This window comes from Sturnus vulgaris, chromosome 5, assembly GCF_052056855.1.
Source record: "Sturnus vulgaris isolate bStuVul1 chromosome 5, bStuVul1.hap1, whole genome shotgun sequence".
NCBI classification, from domain to species: Eukaryota; Metazoa; Chordata; class Aves; order Passeriformes; family Sturnidae; genus Sturnus; species Sturnus vulgaris.
The window spans coordinates 123,764-142,392 of NC_142247.1; the positions used below are offsets into that span (position 1 = coordinate 123,764).

At 42.0% G+C, this 18,629-nt stretch overlaps 1 protein-coding gene across 12 annotated transcripts in view; it reads right to left on the bottom strand.

Moving 5' to 3' along the window:
• LOC106849461 (solute carrier organic anion transporter family member 1C1) overlaps window positions 1-18,629 on the bottom strand; it is a 33,162-nt gene that overhangs the window by 2,683 nt on the left and 11,850 nt on the right. For 9 of the 12 annotated variants that reach the window (XM_014870073.2, XM_088164467.1, XM_088164470.1 and 6 more), the window contains 10 exons: window positions 18,176-18,322; window positions 17,015-17,113; window positions 15,985-16,230; window positions 14,927-15,091; window positions 13,124-13,319; window positions 12,007-12,172; window positions 11,363-11,544; window positions 7,695-7,759; window positions 6,407-6,524; window positions 4,460-5,424 (listed from right to left, as the gene is read on the bottom strand). In XM_014870073.2, the coding sequence (XP_014725559.2) occupies window positions 5,202-5,424; window positions 6,407-6,524; window positions 7,695-7,759; window positions 11,363-11,544; window positions 12,007-12,172; window positions 13,124-13,319; window positions 14,927-15,091; window positions 15,985-16,230; window positions 17,015-17,113; window positions 18,176-18,322 (1,607 nt within the window). In that variant the 3' untranslated portion in view covers window positions 4,460-5,201. Of the gene's footprint in view, window positions 1-4,459; window positions 5,425-6,406; window positions 6,525-6,564; window positions 7,102-7,693; window positions 7,760-11,362; window positions 11,545-11,938; window positions 12,173-13,123; window positions 13,320-14,926; window positions 15,092-15,984; window positions 16,231-17,014; window positions 17,114-18,175; window positions 18,323-18,629 lie in introns of those variants that run through there. The other 3 variants (XM_088164474.1, XM_088164475.1, XR_015803604.1) reach the window with 3 other exon arrangements.

Consider the following 18,629-nt stretch of genomic DNA (forward strand, 5'->3'; position numbering starts at 1 on the left):
CTAAAGTCCATTCAGCTCGGCTCTTCTAGAGCTAGCCAAGAACTTGCAGGAAGAGAAAACGTAGTGCCTTGGATATCTGGAACAAAGGTGGTGTTCAAGAATCAGTCATGCTTAGAAGACTGTTCAGATTTGTAGTTTATTGCTATTAACAGCAAAGTGAAACATGTAAGTATATTGGGGCTATGCGTACTTTGGAGCAGCCCTTTATCACTTACAACCCTAGTTCAAGGAAACCAGAACAGGTTTATTTGATTGTGCTCCTACTGTGCATTCTGCCTGATTCCTGAGAGAAATTTTATTTAAAATGTAATTATTCTTGCGGCAGATGAGCTATGACTACTGTCTGCCTGGATGCTACACCAAAAGATTCCATTCCTGGCACTTCCTGTTCCCTTCCCTGCCACCACTTTCACCATGTCACCAGCCATTTCCTCCTAGAAGTCAACCAGCTTAGTCAGACCTTGATGTACCCTGGATAAATCCGTGCTGGCTGTTCCAAATCACCAGTCCACTGTGTCCACTAATGGCTTCAAGGTTAACTTGCTCAATAATCTTCCACAAACATCTGCTATTATTTTATTGATTCATTGTAGTTGTAACCTTTTGTGCAGAACAATTTTTAGTTTTCCATGACTAAGTGATCAATAATGTGATCAAAGGGGACTTCATTCATCACTGCAGAGAAAATCCATGGCGTTAGATTATGATTGCATCCATTATATTTAAATCTGAATGAAAATAACCCTAAACAACCGACATTGCCATCACTGCAATTTTTGTAAAAGAGTTGCCCTCACAGTTAGAGCATTACTTAGCTTTAAATACGTGCAAGAGATGGAAATTCATGGTCCTAGAACAGATGTGGGCCTCCTTTTTTGTCAGAGTTAGTTATCCTTCATGTTCTATTGTGGCATAAAACATCAACTACTCACTTCCAGCACGTTTCTTATACCATGCTTGACATTTTCTAGTCACAAGACAAACGTCTTGGCCCCTGTTTATTGCAGGCTACCAAACCATAGGACACAAGCACCTGTGTCCTCGTCCTCCTCCAGGGGTGTGTCACAAGCTCTACTCTTAGGCTCTGACTGTGTCAAAATAAGTATTCCCCGTTGTTCTACAAAGTTTTATGGTGGAACTTCGCATTCCCAAGGTTTCATTTTCAGGTTGTCTTCTGATGTATTAGCAGACCTACCCAATTGGGGTTTTGGCCTTTTAATACTAAGTATCTGGAAAGGGATGGAGCCAAAATTACTCTGTTACTTTGGAGTAGTAGAACGTGTAGAAAAAGGTGCTACTTTCTTTTTCATATAAGCAAAACAGTATTTATTTGTTTTCATCATTCTGACAACTGAATACAAATCGGTTGCTCCCTATTTTATCCTAGCCCTGTATATGCCATTAATTTATAACTTTTCAGGATTAAAATATCTTTTGTACTTTGCTTTCAGTATGGCTGATAAGAATTTTTCTATCTTCAGACTGCTGCTGTTCAAACTGTCTGTGGAAGCATTCACAATCAAAGCTGACTTCTTGAACCAAGAACTGTTGATTTAAACTACCAGAATGGAAAACTACTGAAGTCAAATCGAAGACTATGGTCTCACGCCTAAAAAAAGAGAGCTGTATCCAAGACCCCCCTCCATATTACTCACACTTGCAGGAAAAAGAATGAAAAGGATTATGATATAAAAAACCCCCTTAATAAGATCACTGAGATAGCAGTAGTTTGTGATTGCTGCTGAGGTTAAAAGCAATTCTTACAAAAGCCGCGGTGAGTCACCTTCAGCCAGGAGCTGGTGCAGGCTGCTCAGGCAGAGGGTGGCAGCAGAAGCCAGCAGCAGGAGAGGGGCAATGGGCAGGGGCAGGCAGCAGCAGCAGGGAGCTGCTGCCCAGGCACAGGCCAGCTGGAGTAGGCAGCTCTGGTCAGAGCCCTTCTTATTCTCAGGACACTAAGCCCTAGATACAGAAAATCGATGTATTTTAAAATTTAACTCTTTGTTAACAAACTAAATAAAAGGGATCGTGTACAGCAAGTGTAAGCAAATACTCCTGTAGTTAAGATACTACAGGAATCCTGAGAGGGTGAAAATAGCATTTACCACAGCAGAAAAGGATTCTTTGGTGCTCGGGTCCCAGAGTGTCTAGCTCCTGTTTAGTGCTGTAGAGCTAACAAGAGAGAACAGCATGCTGAGGGGTTGATTTGTTGTCTCTATCTTAGCCAGTGTCTGGGAATTTATTCTTCCACTGCTCAGTGGAGTATTTGCCTTTCAAAAGAACTTGATAATTTTGTCATTGATTTGTATCATGCATCTGTCTGGGTAAAGTAGACCATGATGTGCTGTTTCAATGATTTTTTTTTCTTTTTTTTCTTCCTAAAATACAAAAGGTAGATATTAGTGCTGGTTGTACAGCTTCTCTTTGCATTCTCTCTCAATCAGCAGTCTGGGTTGCAGCTGTTGTCACAGACACAGCATGGAAGTGTAAGTCACTGGCAGGTGAGAGTGCTTAGACCTTTTTAGTAGCCAATCCAAATGTGAGCTGCATCACAGAACAGCAGAAACAAAACCCATGCTGACTTCAGGTGAAGTCCCAGGGCAAGTCCCCCATCACCTCTGCATGGTCTGGGATATTAACGGAGGTAAGAGAACTCAAAAATTTAATATGATTCATGTAATTGAATACCTGGTATTATACAAAACCACTTTAATAAACTGTTAGTCTGTCTTGTTACACTAGAGCAGATCTTTTACTGAATGGGTGAGTCTCGATTTTTTTCTGACAGAAAAATCTATCAGATGTCAGAAACATCCTGAAGAAAAAAAAAGTATTTTATACCTATTATAGTTTTATCCTGCTTGATTTCCAGACACTGGAGAACAGTCTGTGGGCACAGTTAAATAAATAGATTTTTGCTGACTGTATAATGTTATCACAGGTTGTTTTTTATTTAAACAAGTTTTTGTTTTTCCACATCTTATTTTAGAAATGCCAACATCACAGGATTAACAAGAGGGTTCTGGTTGTGTACAACAACCTTTCAATGCTCAACAGCCATGAGAGAGAGCTTCCTGGCCTGGGCACCATCCAGCTGTGAGAATGTGCTCCACGTGCTCTCCACTAAATCCTTTCCTTATTTACTCTTCAAAATTCAATGAACTGCATTAATCTGGGATGAGCTGTTGGCTAACTAACCTCCTGATATTAGCCACATGTTGCTTAAGTAATGAGCACTTTAAATCACCATTAAAAGGCCCTACATTTAAATTGCCCCTCATCATTTTTACAGCAATAATGGACTTTTTGTCCATTATCATTCTCCTGCTGAATCCAAAACACAGCACTGTTCCAGCTACTGAGAAGAAAATGTTTTGTGTCCCAGGTGAAATCAGTGAATTTTGCTGGCCCTCTTGCTGCCAGGCACGTGCAGAGCAGCCATTGTGACAGCTCCATAATCAGAGAGTAGCAGTGTCCTTGCCAGGACTGATTCACAAAGAATCACCCCCACTGCTGACACACATACAGCACCACTGAGTGAAGTGCAGGTATCTCTCCTTTTTTATCCCAGTTAAATTGGGTTCCTCCTTTCTCTCACGGGATCTGACAGCTCATTTCTATGGGAACTGCCCTCTCCAGGAGGCTGTGGAAGGCTCCAGGCATTGTTCTTACTCCTGGATGCTGGTGCAGTTTGACAATTTTGCTATTTTTATGATGATGTAATACAAATGAGACCTGAGACAGGGATGCCAATCTTTGTGATTCACCCCAAACACAACTCTTGACTTAATCCCGTATCCATAAACCTTCAGATTATTTTAATTATGTTTCTTTAGTTCAGTATCCAGTTCCTAAGGCCCAGTGCACAGCCACAGCTCTCTAGGACCTCACTGCCCACAGCCTCTGGCACTCACCTGGGAGGACAAAGATCTGGGACAGGGCAGTGGGTGTCCCAGATTCCAGGCCACTGTCTGAACACTCGCCATGTGGCAAATCCAGTGATGCTGACTCTTCCTCTGCCAAATGCCTTTTCCCCAGTAATGTATTTAAAGCTTTACCTTCTGCAGGTGTTGGTGCTGCTATTGAGTGGGTTAGGTGTGTCCCCAACGGCACAGCACAAACTCTGATCACTGATGGTTTATAGAGCCCAGTGAATATCCCACTCTTACACATCTCCTGATGCACCCCACAGGAGAGCAGCAGGGTTCCTACAATCACTGCTGGCACACAAATGATGTGATATGGGTTTGCTTTGAAGGGTGAAGCCTACTTTTCGTCATGTGCTCAGAAATTCTAGTTGCTTTAAAGGATATCCCTGTGGTGCTGCCATTATCTTTTTCTGTGCAAGCTTTGCACTCCCCACCCCAAATGTAATTAACACCAAATATTGACAAAGCCCAAAAATGTCTTAATTGCAGCTAGAAAATACAATAAATTAAAAGGAAAAGCCCCAAGTCACCTAGTCTTTTAATTAATTTTATTTTTCCCAAGCTGTCTTGTCATAGCTTTTTAAAATATAAATCATATGTATCTTGTATAATTTTGCTATTACATCATAAAGTGCATGGAATTATTTAGTACACTGAGTACTAGCAAATAGCAAGAAACTGCTGGAAGTCTAAAAAGAGCTCTATTTTCATTCCAGTTTCCTTCGGATGGTATTCTTGTGGTGCCTTTGACTATAAGGACAACTTCTATAGGTGGTTGTTGTGCTGGAACAAAGCTACTGGAAAACGGATTCCTAACCACAACACTTGACAAGACGAGGTGCCCAGAGCCTGTGGCTGATTTCTCCTTCCAGCAAAGCACCCTCTTCTTGCCCCGTGTGCTTCTGGCCAGGACAGGCTGCCCTGCTGAGATCCCTGCTTTTCCAGGCTGCCAAGCCTGGACTGGTGCCCTGGGTGCCCGTGGCTGGTGCCAGGGACAGGGAGCTCATGGCAGCACAGCAGGAGCAGACCGAGGGACTCAAAAAACGAGGGCACAACTGCACCTCCCCAGCCACAGGAAACCCCCTCACTTGGCAGAAAAAATGGTGAGCAGTGTTTCTAGAGCTGTTCACGTGCTAAAAATTGGTGGTCTTTGCTTTTGGGGTTTACAGTGAAAATTACAAGAAGATGAATATTTTCAGGGTGGCTACTAAGATACTGCTTCACTTGTGATGGATTTTTGCCTGGAACAGCACTCACTGGGTAAAATCAGCTTTCCTAAAGTCTGGTCTCCTTTTCTGGCCAGTAAGTTGACTGAATTAACTGGTCACTATTGACAAAATTGTCATTTCTGCTCTTTGTCCCACAGGTGCCTCTCTCCCCGTTGGCTGAGAGGATCTCATCTGGTGGAGAAGACCTTTTTCGGAGAACCCAAAGGACAGCAACACTGAAGAAAATGGACACCGTGCCCAAGACCAAAGTCAGCCCCAGGTACACATACCTGAGAGAGAAATGATTGATCAGAGCCCTTGTCAAAGGCGGCACATTCGTAATTTCATCAGGTAAGGCTGGGGAAAGACACTTGGATCAAGGGGGTGACCCTGCAGAGGGGAGTTTGGCAGCCGGTCCAGCTCAGGTGTCGAGTGCTCTGTGGTCAAGAAAGCATCTCAGGCACTGACTGACTCCACCCCAATGTGCTTCAGTAAGAATAGCACTCATATTTTTTAGGGCAGTTACTCTATTTTTCGGTCATTTCATAAACAGTACCACTGATATCAAGAGCATTGATGGCATTTTTGCTTTACAGGCATAATGACAACAGCAGCAACAATAACATCATAATATTTTATTAGCAAAAGAGTCCCAGCTGAGACTTTGCTCTTTCCTTCAAGTTTTCAAAACAAGATGTACCCTCCTCTCATTTTTATTTTCCTTGTGGTGGGAGAAGGGACAACCTGTTCTCCCATTTTCCTCTTACCACTGTTTTTCCATTCTTCATTTCTGGTGAAGACTTTCACAAATGCAGTTCAGACAATTACCGTCCTCTAGCAATGAATTGATAAAGACAACTCTGCACTTTAGTCTAGATAATCCAAGTATGTTTTGGGGCACCTTTGCCTTCCATTTTTTGATCCAGCTCCAACATGGAGAAAAATGAGCTTTAATAACAGCAGAGCTATTGAAAGCTGAGGGAGCTTTAGAATAAAATTAAGGTTTCAACACAACTTTTTTTTTGTGAATTATTAATTGACAATTATTTCCAGGTGATACTGAATCAAAATGATCTGCCCCTATCCCCAAAAAAGAGATTGAATCAAAAGAGAATGGTGAAATGCAAGCATTATTGTTAATATTGTTAGTCAGACTTTAATTCAGTTTCAAATATTTCACTCAGATTTCCTGACAGAAATTCTGCTACCAGTGCCATGTATAGATGTACTTTAAGAACAAAGGTTAAAGAAGGAATGGAGAAGAGCTGTTACCTGAGTGCACTGGAGTCATACAGTCTGCATGCTCCTCTTCCCCCACATCTTTTGCTTCCCCATTTCAGGCAAGTGGTATCTATGGCTACTCCGAAATACACTGGGGCTGGAATCCCCGCTGGGGGGATGTAACAAATAAACAGAGATAAGAAATTGACGTTCCAGGGTGATCAGTTCTGACCTAGAGGCACATTCATGTAGAACATGAAATGATATATCCCAAGGGCAATGATATATCCTAAGAGCAACGCTGCTGGTTGGAGAAGACGTGTCCTGTGCTGCCCAGCGCTCACCGCCCCTTCCTCCCTGTGGGAGGCCAGGAAAACATCACAAAACATCAAAAGGAGCGGAAGGAGTGCTGGCCACGGTTTGATTTCCTCACCCTGCGGGACATCTTTGGGGAAAAACAAATAGGAGACACTTCTCCTTTCTTGAGAGCAATGGAGTCTGTTCTCGGGGGTAGGGGTGTCCTGTGTGCTGGTGGGGATGAGAAGGGACAGAGTGAGGCTGGCAGCCTGGCAGGAATCCTCCAAGCCTCCTGACATCCTGCTGTGGCAGGAGCAAACCTACTGCAGTTCTTGGGGGTGATGGAAAGGAAAAGCCTTTTTTCATGTGCTGATCCTGGACTCTGTGTCACCTGGGCAGCCACCCGTGGTTGCTGGAGGAGAAAGGAAGCCTGGAGAGAAAATTCTGGCCTGCAAAGGTGTAAGAATTAAGCCAAGTGCTCGTTTTGATATAATTTCATCCAGCTCATCCAACTCTGCTCATGTAAATAGATGACTTGCTTCTTGATATTTTTTTTTTCATGAAGACCTAGAGCATTTTAGAATTTCTAGTTCATTGGCATCTCATGTTACCTTTGATTTCAGGTGGCTCTACCATAAGGCTGCAGTGAACCCTACCCCCAGGCACACCTGTAGTCAGATGAATTCCCTTAGAAAATAGTGAATATATGCCTGAAAAGCAATCACAAATTCACAGCCATAGCTGTTCAGTGATGCTTGTTGCTGAGAAAGGGGACAAGATGTAATGTTGTTGTTAGCTTCATAGCCTACAGGATCACATCTCTACAAATACTGGCCTTGTGTATTTTAATTATACCTAAGACATAATTATGTGATTTATAAAGTACAAAGCAATTTCCTTTTTCCAACCTTTTTTTTTTTTTAATCATATGATATTTATTTGCAGATAGACGTCGTTCTTTGCAACAATCAAAGCTTAATTCTAAGATAAATTATTATTGAGGAGTATATTAAAACTGACTCAGAAGTACAAATGGACTTACCAAGTACTCTTATTGCCAGGGTATAGATACCAAGTGCAAATGATTTCAAGTGGGGTTTAATGCATCTAAAAACAACAATAAAAGAGGTGTTAGCTAGAAATAAAGCATCAGGTGTATATAATGAGAAAGAAAATAGAAAGCAAGAGAAAGGAAAGAAGTGTGACCTTTTCCTCCTTAACGTCATAGACTTTGACCAAATTGCAGAAATGTGTAAAAAAGGGTGATAAAACCAGAACAGCATCTAGGAATTCTAAACATCTCTATTCAACATCACATTTTAAGATGGTTGTGGATCAGATGATATCAGCACTTAGGTGCTACTAACACAGGACAAGAAAATTGGTAGTGAAATCATGAATAGGATGGTTTTATTCAGTTAGACACTCCCTGAAATTCAGGATCAAGTCCCAGACTAGTACAAGGTATTTAGGCACTCACTTTTCATTGCTTTCTATCAAGGGTCGGGATCACACCTCCTGTAAAGGTAAATCCTCTGAGCCATTCTCAGACAGAGCAGACCATTTGCATTTGGACTCTTCTAAGATTGCAGGGTGAGTCCACCACACACATCCAGTTCCTGGAGCTCCTGCTCCAGCCTTAGATCATCATCCTTGGGGGAGCAGCGTTTCTGGACAGGACAGCAGGTGCCTTTCCCATCCCTGCTCTCAGCAGGGTGTGCATGGAGCCTCAGACTTGCAGGAATCTCCTGCTCCCCCACCAGCTGCTCAACATGCTGTTCCTCCAGCATGTACCAGACTGACCATTACAATACCTAACCCAGCACGAATCTGGGGAGATGTTTGATTCTGGCAAGTGAGTAGTACCAGTTACACGATTAAACAAGGACATTTTTGGTATGTGGGGTAACTTGTAGATCAATATGGTAATTAATAAAACTTTTGTCACAGTCATTCTATTCAGTATAAATCAGAAAAAATAAAATGGGCTGAAATTCAATTTGTCACTATGGATGAACATAGCACTCTGGAGGCACAGTCTGTGAGGTCTGAACTGGAGTGGCCTCTGCTTCTGCAAAAATTAATGTAATTTGGAATATGTTTAAAAATAATAAAGATATCTCAGAATTAACTCTGTTGTTCCCCATCAGGGGTACTTTTCAACACTTTGTTCTCTAATGCCCTGGTCATGGATTATGATCCATGGATTATGATCACACAATCTGTTGATTGTGGTTTATACAAGCACTGCCATCTATGAGGGCGTGACTGTAAAATGATTTTAAGTTGGAAGAACAGTGCTTGCTCTCCTACTAGACACTTGCTACACAAGCACTCCTTAACCTGGAGTCCTAAACAAATCTGAGGGCATAGAAAGTAAAAAGTGGAAAATAACACAAATAACTAGATATTTGATATGTGTTTCACAGGATTTATATCCTGCAAAAAAATATTCTCTTTCAGATGAAAAAAAAATTATTTTATTCTTTGTATTGTCTTTGCACGGAAACAGGAGTCCTTTGTGATCCTGAGTGATAGCCAGACCTCTTAGGGAGATCTGAGACTTCCTTTTCACTGCCTAATCACATGCTGTTAATAGCTGGTGCCTGAACAACAGCTCTCTGAACTGCAGGGCTTTTTTCTCAAAACCTTCAGGGCTTTCCCAAATTCCTTGGCTACTGTAAATAGGCTACTACCACCAAAATGACATTTCAGCAAATGACTTGGTCACCAGCTGTAAGCATATTTCAATGACTTCAGTGTGCAAACCATCAAAGAAAATGTCACTAAATCTTTCAGGCTTTTAGGGATTTAGTTGTATTTGTCCTCTATGGCAGGTGCAATGATATCTGCTCATCTGAAAACATCAGCTTGTTTAAATGCTGGAATCTTAACAGGGATGACTGAATACTGAATAATTTTTGAAAGAGATCATTGGAAAAAAATACATAATGAAGCCTGCAAACTTGACTTTGGGACTATTTGTGTTCAAAGAAAATTTATTTTCCTTCTGGTAATAGAAGCACACTTTCAATTCAGCCAGATTTTTGGAGAAAGTCAGTCAGTGATGAATTTAAAAAAAGACAAAAGTAAGCATGAGCTTAAAGTGGAATTCTGCCCACGGGTCGTTTGCAGTGCAGGAAAAAAAAAAAAAAAAAAGGATTGAACTTACTGAAACATGTTTTATTTAGCTGCACATCGAGGGTAGATGCCTTTAATCCAGCAAGAAAGCACATAACTTCTCAGTTTCACTTAAATGTCTCTCAAAGTAAAATGATTTTCAACAGCAATAAAAGCATTGGAGCAGGACCAATGAAAGTTTTGCCGATTTCATATAACAAAGTGGTTTAGTATTGTAATTGAAAACCTTTCTAAGCTTTTCTAACTAAATCAATTAAACAGTAAGACCCCCAAGGGCAAGTTCTTAAGGCTGAGATGGGCAGGAAACTTCGTGTGATTTGAGCTTGTGCGTGTTCAGTTATGGACATCTCCCAAACACTTAATTTTTTATGCAGTGGAGACAAGAAGAAAGCAGGAGTTGAGCATGGCTGCCACAATTTTGAGGCCCTATGTGGTACCAGATCTGTACATTTTCCATGGTATGTCTTAGGGATAGAAGGAAGACATCAGGTAGAGGGAAAGGGGAAGGGAAATGCATCCCTGCATAGCTCCATGCCCATATTTATCCAACGTGTCAGGAGCACCCAGGCAGCAATCTGGTGTGAGGCTTTGCTGCAAGCTCTCCACTCGTGAACCATCCTCCTCTTGGCACAGGGACAGTTCAGTTGTGCAGAAGCTTCAGTAAAAAGGGTCTAAAATGGATTTTAGCGTGATTGTTCTTGGAGTGAGCCCCTGGGGAGATGCTGTGTGGTTTTCCAGCACTCGGGGTAACTCTGCAAGGTGTGTGAGGAAAGCTGTGCAGCTTGTGTGCACCTCACTGGCAGTGTTTGTGCAGGGCTGTGGAGGAGGATCCTCGCCCCAGCCATTTCTCAAAGTCTCCACGTGAATATTTATCCTGGGGCGAGGGCTGTGATGGAACCGTAGCTGAAGTCACATGTCTTTATTTAGGATTTTCCATATGGCTTATGTTCTGCCAGTTCTAACACTGGAGCTGTCTGTGTGGTACAAAGATACCAGCAATGAGACAGGGCCTGGTCCAGAAAATTTAATTCAAAAACAAAGAGAATTTGGGAGCAAGAAAACACATTTATAAGACTAAAGATTAGTTAGACTGGATTTACTGTTATTTTGTTTGAGAAGTAGAATGTGCCCATCTGGAAATAATTTGGAAAAAGGAACTGAGAAAGAAAGGTTTCCAAAACAGAGCAGAGCAGGACTTGGAATCCAAAAATTGCAAGTAGCTGACAAAAATCCAGATTAAGCACTTGTAGTATTAAATGCCTTTCGCACTTGCTAAAATTAGCTTCAAAGCTTACAGTGATGGACCAATAGTTCCAGCAGTTAAATATGCATTGAAACAAGCATCCAATAAATCTGTGATTATCACAAGAGGGGGAAAAAAATCTCATGCTAAAACATTTGTTAAAATAAGGAGAAAAATCTGGGAGAGAACAATTATATGTAATATGCCACCTTGCATACCTGCAAAGCATTTCCCAATACTGGGAATACCAGGAGGGGAGGGAGTACCAATCAAGTGTCAAAACACTTTGAAAATATTTGGCAGTGCTAGCAGAAACGATTTCTTACCTTAGAAGCAGTATGTATCCGGGTGTGCCACCTACTGACAAAGTGTATGAAGTGATAACTGATATTACTAGAAAATACAGAAACATTTTGGGACACTCATTTCCTTTTTGACATGGTCCCACCACGGCTGAGGAGTTTTGTGAAGATTCAGAGGTTCCCACACAGCTGCAGTTAAAAAATACCTGGAAGAGATCAGGCAAAAGTGTATGATAACATGAATGGTAGAGAAGAGGATGTTTGAGAATTGCACATCATGCTTTTCTGAAAGGCCCTGGTTTAGGACAAAGGTTAAGTCCAAAGAGGAAATCTTTTACAAAAGGAAAAAGCTTATTTAATGAAGGGGGAAATTATAAAATATCTACTGCTGCTGAAGCTAATTATTAGGTTTTTTCCAACAGTCTTGGTAGCCAACAGCTATAAATAAATAAATAAATAAATAAAGCCTCCAACATTCTCTGTCTGTGATTTCTGCTGGCAACAGCAAGTGAGGAAATTTTAAATGTGGGTGGCAAATTTCTAAAAAAGCCTGAAGAGTTCAGGACTGAAGAGGATGTGGCATGCTCAGTTCAGACCCACTTGCTCTGGCAGACCCTGTTGTTCCAGGACAAAGAGCGGTGTCCCCTGGGAATGAAGGATTTCCTTACGGAGCTGTTCCCGGTGCCGCCGGATGCCCGGCAGCCCGCCAGGCAGGCGGACACGTAGGTGACTCCATCCTCCCCACACACCGGCTCCCAGGCGCTCCTGGAACACGAGCAGCCCGAGTTGCACTCTGAAAACAGGGCTGGCTCGTAATCAGCCACGGGTTCAGTGCTGTGGAAAAAGAGAAGGTGGTGTTGCCCAGCAGAAGTGGAAGAAATCCCCATCACCTCTCTGCCAGGTGCACCTGGCCAGACCTTCTCTCTGCAGCCCGTTCAAGATGGTCTCTGCACACTCACAGCAGTGTAAATCCTTATTTCTCTGTTATCCACAGGTTTTCACACTATCACACCACCTGCTGTGAGATAGTATTTAGTTTATTAAGGGGGACAAGTCACAATTTATATTCATGCATTTCCTCAGATTTTCTAAGATAGTTTTAACACAACTAAGCAGATGGTAAGGAGGGGATTGAGCTACTCATGGCAAATGGTCTCCGTAGAAGTTAGCAAGGAACTTATCAGAATGGGATTCATCCAAACTGTGTCTGATACCTTGCACGACAGCTCTCTGACAAATTCAGTCATCAGACACCAGTGGAGCAGCTACCAGAGCTGCTGTGAGTCAGTGCTGGACACTCCTCCCAAAAGGTCAGTTTTACAGAGGAATAGCATGGGCAAAAATGTTAGCCTCAGGTGTACCTCATGGTTAACAGCATGGTTAATCCATGAATCCTTAAGTTTTGAGTTCAAAGACTATTAAATGCCATTCATTGTTCAGCAGCACACAAAGGCAAGAAACAATTAATTGAATCTCTTCCCCCATACTGAGCTACTCACTGTTCCAGGAATCACTCGGCTCAAAGGATGGGTCCCATTGCAATAATAATTAAAAAGTAATCAGAAAAATAATCTGCACTTGTGACATAAACCCCACTGATTTATGCCATAATCATGAGAGGGTCGTGACACAACACCCGCTGGAATGGAGTGGTTTCCATTGATTTGAATGGAATTTCTGGGAGGCCTATTCAGGTGAGTCGCTCTCTTTTCAGCAGCGTGTGCTTTGAGGAAGGAGAGTGGTTTGGAGCAGCCCTTTCAGCTGAAGCAGGGCTGCCCAGCATACCCGGGGTACGGCACCGTCAGCCCGGCCACATCCGAGTTCCCACAGCCCATGGCAAACAGCGACAGCAGCAACAGGTAACCAAAGAAAGATGAGCCCAAGGAAAGTTTTGCAGCCCCTAAAACACCGATCCCGAATTTTTTCATGATCAGTCCTCCAGAAAATATGCCAAAGGCCACAGCAGGAATGTTAATAAGACCTGAAATCAAACAGAAAAACCTGTATTAATGAAAACCCCAGCTCAGTGGACTAACCTTGTCAGCCACAAAAAAAGCTGCAGCAATCAGATGAAGGAACAAAACAAAAGATCTTCAGTCAGGGACTTTTCTTTTGTCCAGGCTTAGACTGATCCTTGGAGTGTTACAAAGGTGCTGGGACAGTTTTGGAAAACTTACTCCCTAGGACATGCTTCTTTTCTGGTTCTTTGATGGACAGATTATGGATAAAATTTAGATAATTCTTTTCCAATTTCTTAAGATAGGTGTCTTTTTCCACAATTAGTTTGTCAGTGGAGTCATCTGCTGATTCCTAGAGGACGAATTTAGTTTTATCTAATGTTATGAAAGCTGGAGCAAGACCTGCCTTTTAAAAAAAAAATTTAGTGCTTCCAATTGCTATGACAATTTTGATATCTATCTGAGATTCTGGTAGAAACTATGTTTTAAAAAAGAAAGAGTAAAAGAGGTTGTGAAAGAGAAATAAACACTGAGTTTGAGTCAGCCCTTAGGTTTCTTAGGAAGGGTGGATTTGGAGAGAAAGGAAAAGGAGGAAGAAAAATCACCTTAGTGCAGGGATAGCCCCTCAGCAGGATCCTTCCCTAACCAAACCACCACACACTCTCTGTTGGATATAGTCCCTGTGCTCAGAGAAATCAAATGGTTCTTAATCCTCACTCAGTTTGCACATACCTGAAAGCTTAGCTCCAGAAAATCTTTAAATACAATGAGAAGTACTATACTGAATGTAGGGATTGTTTTCTGGACTTTCTTCGGCCGTCAACTATACTTGAAGGTTTCTCCTTGCTTTGAGGAGTTTCGTGCCAGGAAATTCCAGCTTCTATCTTTACTGGAATTAACATAGCACAATGGATCATTACAGCTTTTCTGCATATATATACTTCTGTTGCTGTGCAACTAATGCTGCCCTGAAACAAGGCAGCTCCCTCTGTGCTGGCTAGCTGTAAACCTCTTTGCTGCTTAATGCTATTGGAGCCCTGGACCTCTGGAGCTGAACCCCACGTGCAGGTTCAGCAACTGGGCAGTCAAGTCCACCCTCTTGAAGTCAGCTACAAAAATGTTGATCTCTCTACCCAAAGGCTGAAGCAGCTTCTCTCTCTTGTGCTGTATGAGACAGCTTGGGGTATGACTTGAATTCCTCTTATTTAACCCCAGTCTCTTCAGAGAGCCACCCACAGCACCCACTGAACTCATCTTCATTCTGTTTAAATGAATGGGAAGCCGCCAAGGCAGCAGATCTGTCTGACAATAAATTTATGTAAAGTATTCTAAAATAGGTTCTCAGTTATTTTCTTGTGTTGTGCATATATTACTTTCCAGATTTCCAGTTAAGTGAGAATTAAGATATCAAATCATGTAAACTCTTACAGTAACTCTTGCAAAGGCAAACTCAGAGTTAATTAGTGCTGAAGCAGAAATGAAATAACTTACCTCTGTGAGCTATTACTTAAAGTCAGAGAAAGAAGGAGAAGAAATGAACATACCCTAAAAAAAGACATTTTTTTCTATATGTATATGCCATTCCTAAAATGTCCATTTTAAAGATATGAAGAAGCAGATATAGCATTACCTATAACAAAGTTAGTTTTTGAAGATGTCTGCCCATACTGTTGTTCAATATATTTTGGCTTATATGTTACCATGCCAATTAAAGAATTGAACTGAATGATACTTGCACACAAATACAGAATGTAAACTGGATTCCCAAAGAGGTTCTTCAGTGATGGCAGGAAGTCTGTAAGATAAAACAGCAGAAATAACAAGCAGGCCAGAGAGAGAATAACTTCTGTGAGTAATGCTTTGTAACATGTGTGCACCTTCTGAAAAACCCCAAACTGCAAAACATTTCAGAGGGAATCTGTGAAGTTCCACGATGCTCCTGACAGCTCCCCCATTTTTGGATGGAGGAATAGTGGAGCAAAACACTAAGCACCAATTTCCCAGAAGAAATATCTTGTTTGAAATACCTTCTTTCCATCATAAACTAGGAATGATTTGGTTTCTCTGTGTCCTCAACCACTGCAGCACTGTTCAGCTTGACTTGGGGCAGAGTGCTCAGCACAGCTGGCAGTTAAGTACAGACATACTGAGGTACAGATTCAAGTTCTGAGGGAAAACGCTTTTGGCAAAGCATGGCCAAGGAAATGCAATTGTGCAAAACAGCTCCTGTCTAAATCCAGACAGCTCCTCTAATACTGTAGCTGGTCTGTGCCCAACTATATTCTCATCAGATATTGCACATTTTCCTAATGAATGAACTTACAGGAAAAAATAATTAGGACAAACCAAGGGTTGGTTTTCTTTTGAGCACCACTTCTGCATTAGTCACTAAATTAGTCACTAAATGAGAATAAAAAATTTTTGCAGAGTTTCATGATATGTGCTGGGCCACTATTATAGTTTCACAAATCTCAGATGAAGACATTCTTACGCAATAGCAAGTCCAGGGAACATTGAAAAGACTTGGAGAGTGAAACCTAAGAAAAAATTTTATATATATATAATATAAAAATTTTAAGTCTAAAAATTTATAAGATTTTTATAAAACTTTATAAATAAAAAAAAAATAAGTCTAAAAGCCTTTGAGAGAAAAACTCAACCATCAGGAAGACAACTCAAGTGATTTGCCTTTTGCCATCTCTGCAAGCTTGGCTTGTTGCCAATAGGATGTGTGCTGGTCCTTGTTCTCCTCAATGATGAACCTCGAGTGCTCAGAAGAGGTGCTGGAGCCCTTCCTGCTCTCGGGTTTTGGGAGGTGCTTGGGCAGGAACCAGAAGGGGATGCCAGCCAGGACACTGATCACCCCAGCAATCAGGTACCCGAGCCACCACGCTCCCACCCACTGCACGTCCTTGGGACTTATGGCCACGCTGTCTGGAGAAAGTGCAAAAGAAAAAAACAAGTCAATACACTTGGAGAATATTTGCTGCTCATATTAAGGTGGTTTTGCAGGGACTCCCCCCCAGGCCGCCAGGTGTAGCTGTGCTCTGTGTCCCTATGGGTGTTTTACAGAGCAGCTGTGGGGACATGCTGAGCATTTACTGATTGCTGGGCACAGCAGCAGCCTAGCCCTGACACTGCTCTGCCACTTGCACATCATCCCCGGGGGTGCTGCAAGGACCAGCTCATGGGGCAGTCCAGGTGGCCGCTCACTTGCCCCCAGTCAGGCTGTTCTGCACAAAAGCCCCAGGAAAAAAAAAACTGTTTTCCTCCTGTTTTTTTTCTTCCTGTTTTCTCAGAAGGAAGAAAACTTCCTTCTCAGAAGGAATCAGGAGACTTGGTACCCCCTGTCAAACCACTTTTCTAGGCAACAAGAGGATATTAAAAAAGCCCATGCAGGGTCCTGAGCTTCAGTCCTGTATTCTCCTGGCTCCCATTATCTCCCCAGAGCCTCCTTACCAGAGCATCTCTTGGAGGCACCTGCTGCAGATCTGCTGGGGCTGAGGAAGAGTCAGAGCTCCTTCCTCCTCTACAGCCATCCTTCTTGCCAGCCTATTCTGCCTGGACCACTGCACTGCTGTCATCCCTTACATTTCACCAAGTGCCTACTCTACCCCTGCTAGCCCCTCATGCCTAGAAGATAACCAGGGAGTTCCTGGCCTGAAATAGGCATTTTGGAGCCTGGCTGGATTTTTAAAGCCTGAGTGTTCTGACTTACCCAGATCTACAAAGCCAATGTCAACGTATAATCTGGCACACAGGGATCCCAGGAGAAAGCCAAATATTGGCCCTATAATGGCCACTGTCTGTACGCAGCCTGGAATAGGAAACAGGGGACTGTTACACTCCTGAGCTGAAAAGGGCACTGGCTCTTCTGCATCTAACAGCAGATAATTGCATGTGAAGGGCAGCAAGAGATACAGGTACACAAATTGAAATTTATTCAAGAAGAAAAAAAGTCATCAATAAAATTTTCCCTACTACGATGAAACTTATTTATTGTTATCCAATCAAAGAGTTAAATTCAGCCTGAAGGAAAAAATGTCAGGAAACTAAATGTCAGGAAACTGAATGGCCTAAACTCAATAGCAGCACCAATCTACAATTGCTAGAAATGCTTTAGCCGACAAGATTAAAGTGACTGGAAAGCAAATGTCATTTTCTAAAGTTAACTGACCCCCTTAAGTTGAGGTAGGCCCTGAATAGGTTGAGGCATCACTTTGCTTTGGTTTCCACTGCTAATATGTTTCAATACACCCTCAGCCAAACTTTCTGAATGCTCTGAATCTGAAAAAATTCACCTGGAAATCTGGGAAGACTGAATCTTTTACAGAGAGAATCTGATTTTTTTGCCTTTTGCTTGGCTGGAAACTTGTGATGCTGATGAGATAGGACTTTTTGGTAATATTTCAGGTGAATGTGCAGGGATCAGACAATGAACACAAGAAAACAGTGATCCCAACTTCCTAAAGTTTCAGTACTATTGTTCGTAATCCTACATGAATCTGGAGAGAATGTTTTGAGTGCCCACTGAAATTCTATTTTAACTGCTTAAAAGAGTGCCTGTTTATCACTTTCCAGAGAACTGAATGTGCACAGAGGCTCAGCGGTCCACATCCAGAAGAATTAGAAAGATTAGGGTAACAGTAGGAACCCAAGGTCAAATTCTTTCACCAAATTAAGATAATGGAAGTGTGTTGGTATAATTAAATGGGAACTTGGTCTCTTGCGTGTACATGACTGTTAAATAAACTTTAATATTGGAAATTATGCAAGCAAAACAATCAAGGCAAGTTCATTCATTCATTCCATTTTTCAGAATGACTCCCTTTCCTCTGGGGAAAAATCCATTAGAAAAAGGAAATCATATTTATTTTACCAATATATAAGGCAGCATTCTCTTCAACAGCATAATCATCAATGTATGTAATTCCCAGGGGCTGGATAGGGGTTTCACCTATTCCACGCAAAAGATTTCCCAGTAAAACATAGATCCACATGGAAGAGCCTGCTTCCTTTTCACACCCTGTGTACACAACAAGAGACAACGATGATGTGTTTGTAGTAACAGTTGGACACTGAAAGCTCAGGGCTTCTAGAATACCTCCCTTGTGGGAGAAACAGTAGGAAAACTGTGAAACAGCTTAGGGTAGACAAATTTTTAGCATGAGCTGCCCCAAAGATGCTACAATTTTGCCAGTTTTATAAATTTGCCACGACATCCCTTCTTAGAAAACTCTCTCACTTCCTTCTAACCAAAACTGGGATCTCCTGACAGAAAGGTTTGGGGAACATCAATGATAGTGAGCACTACCAGACCCAAGATTTAACAG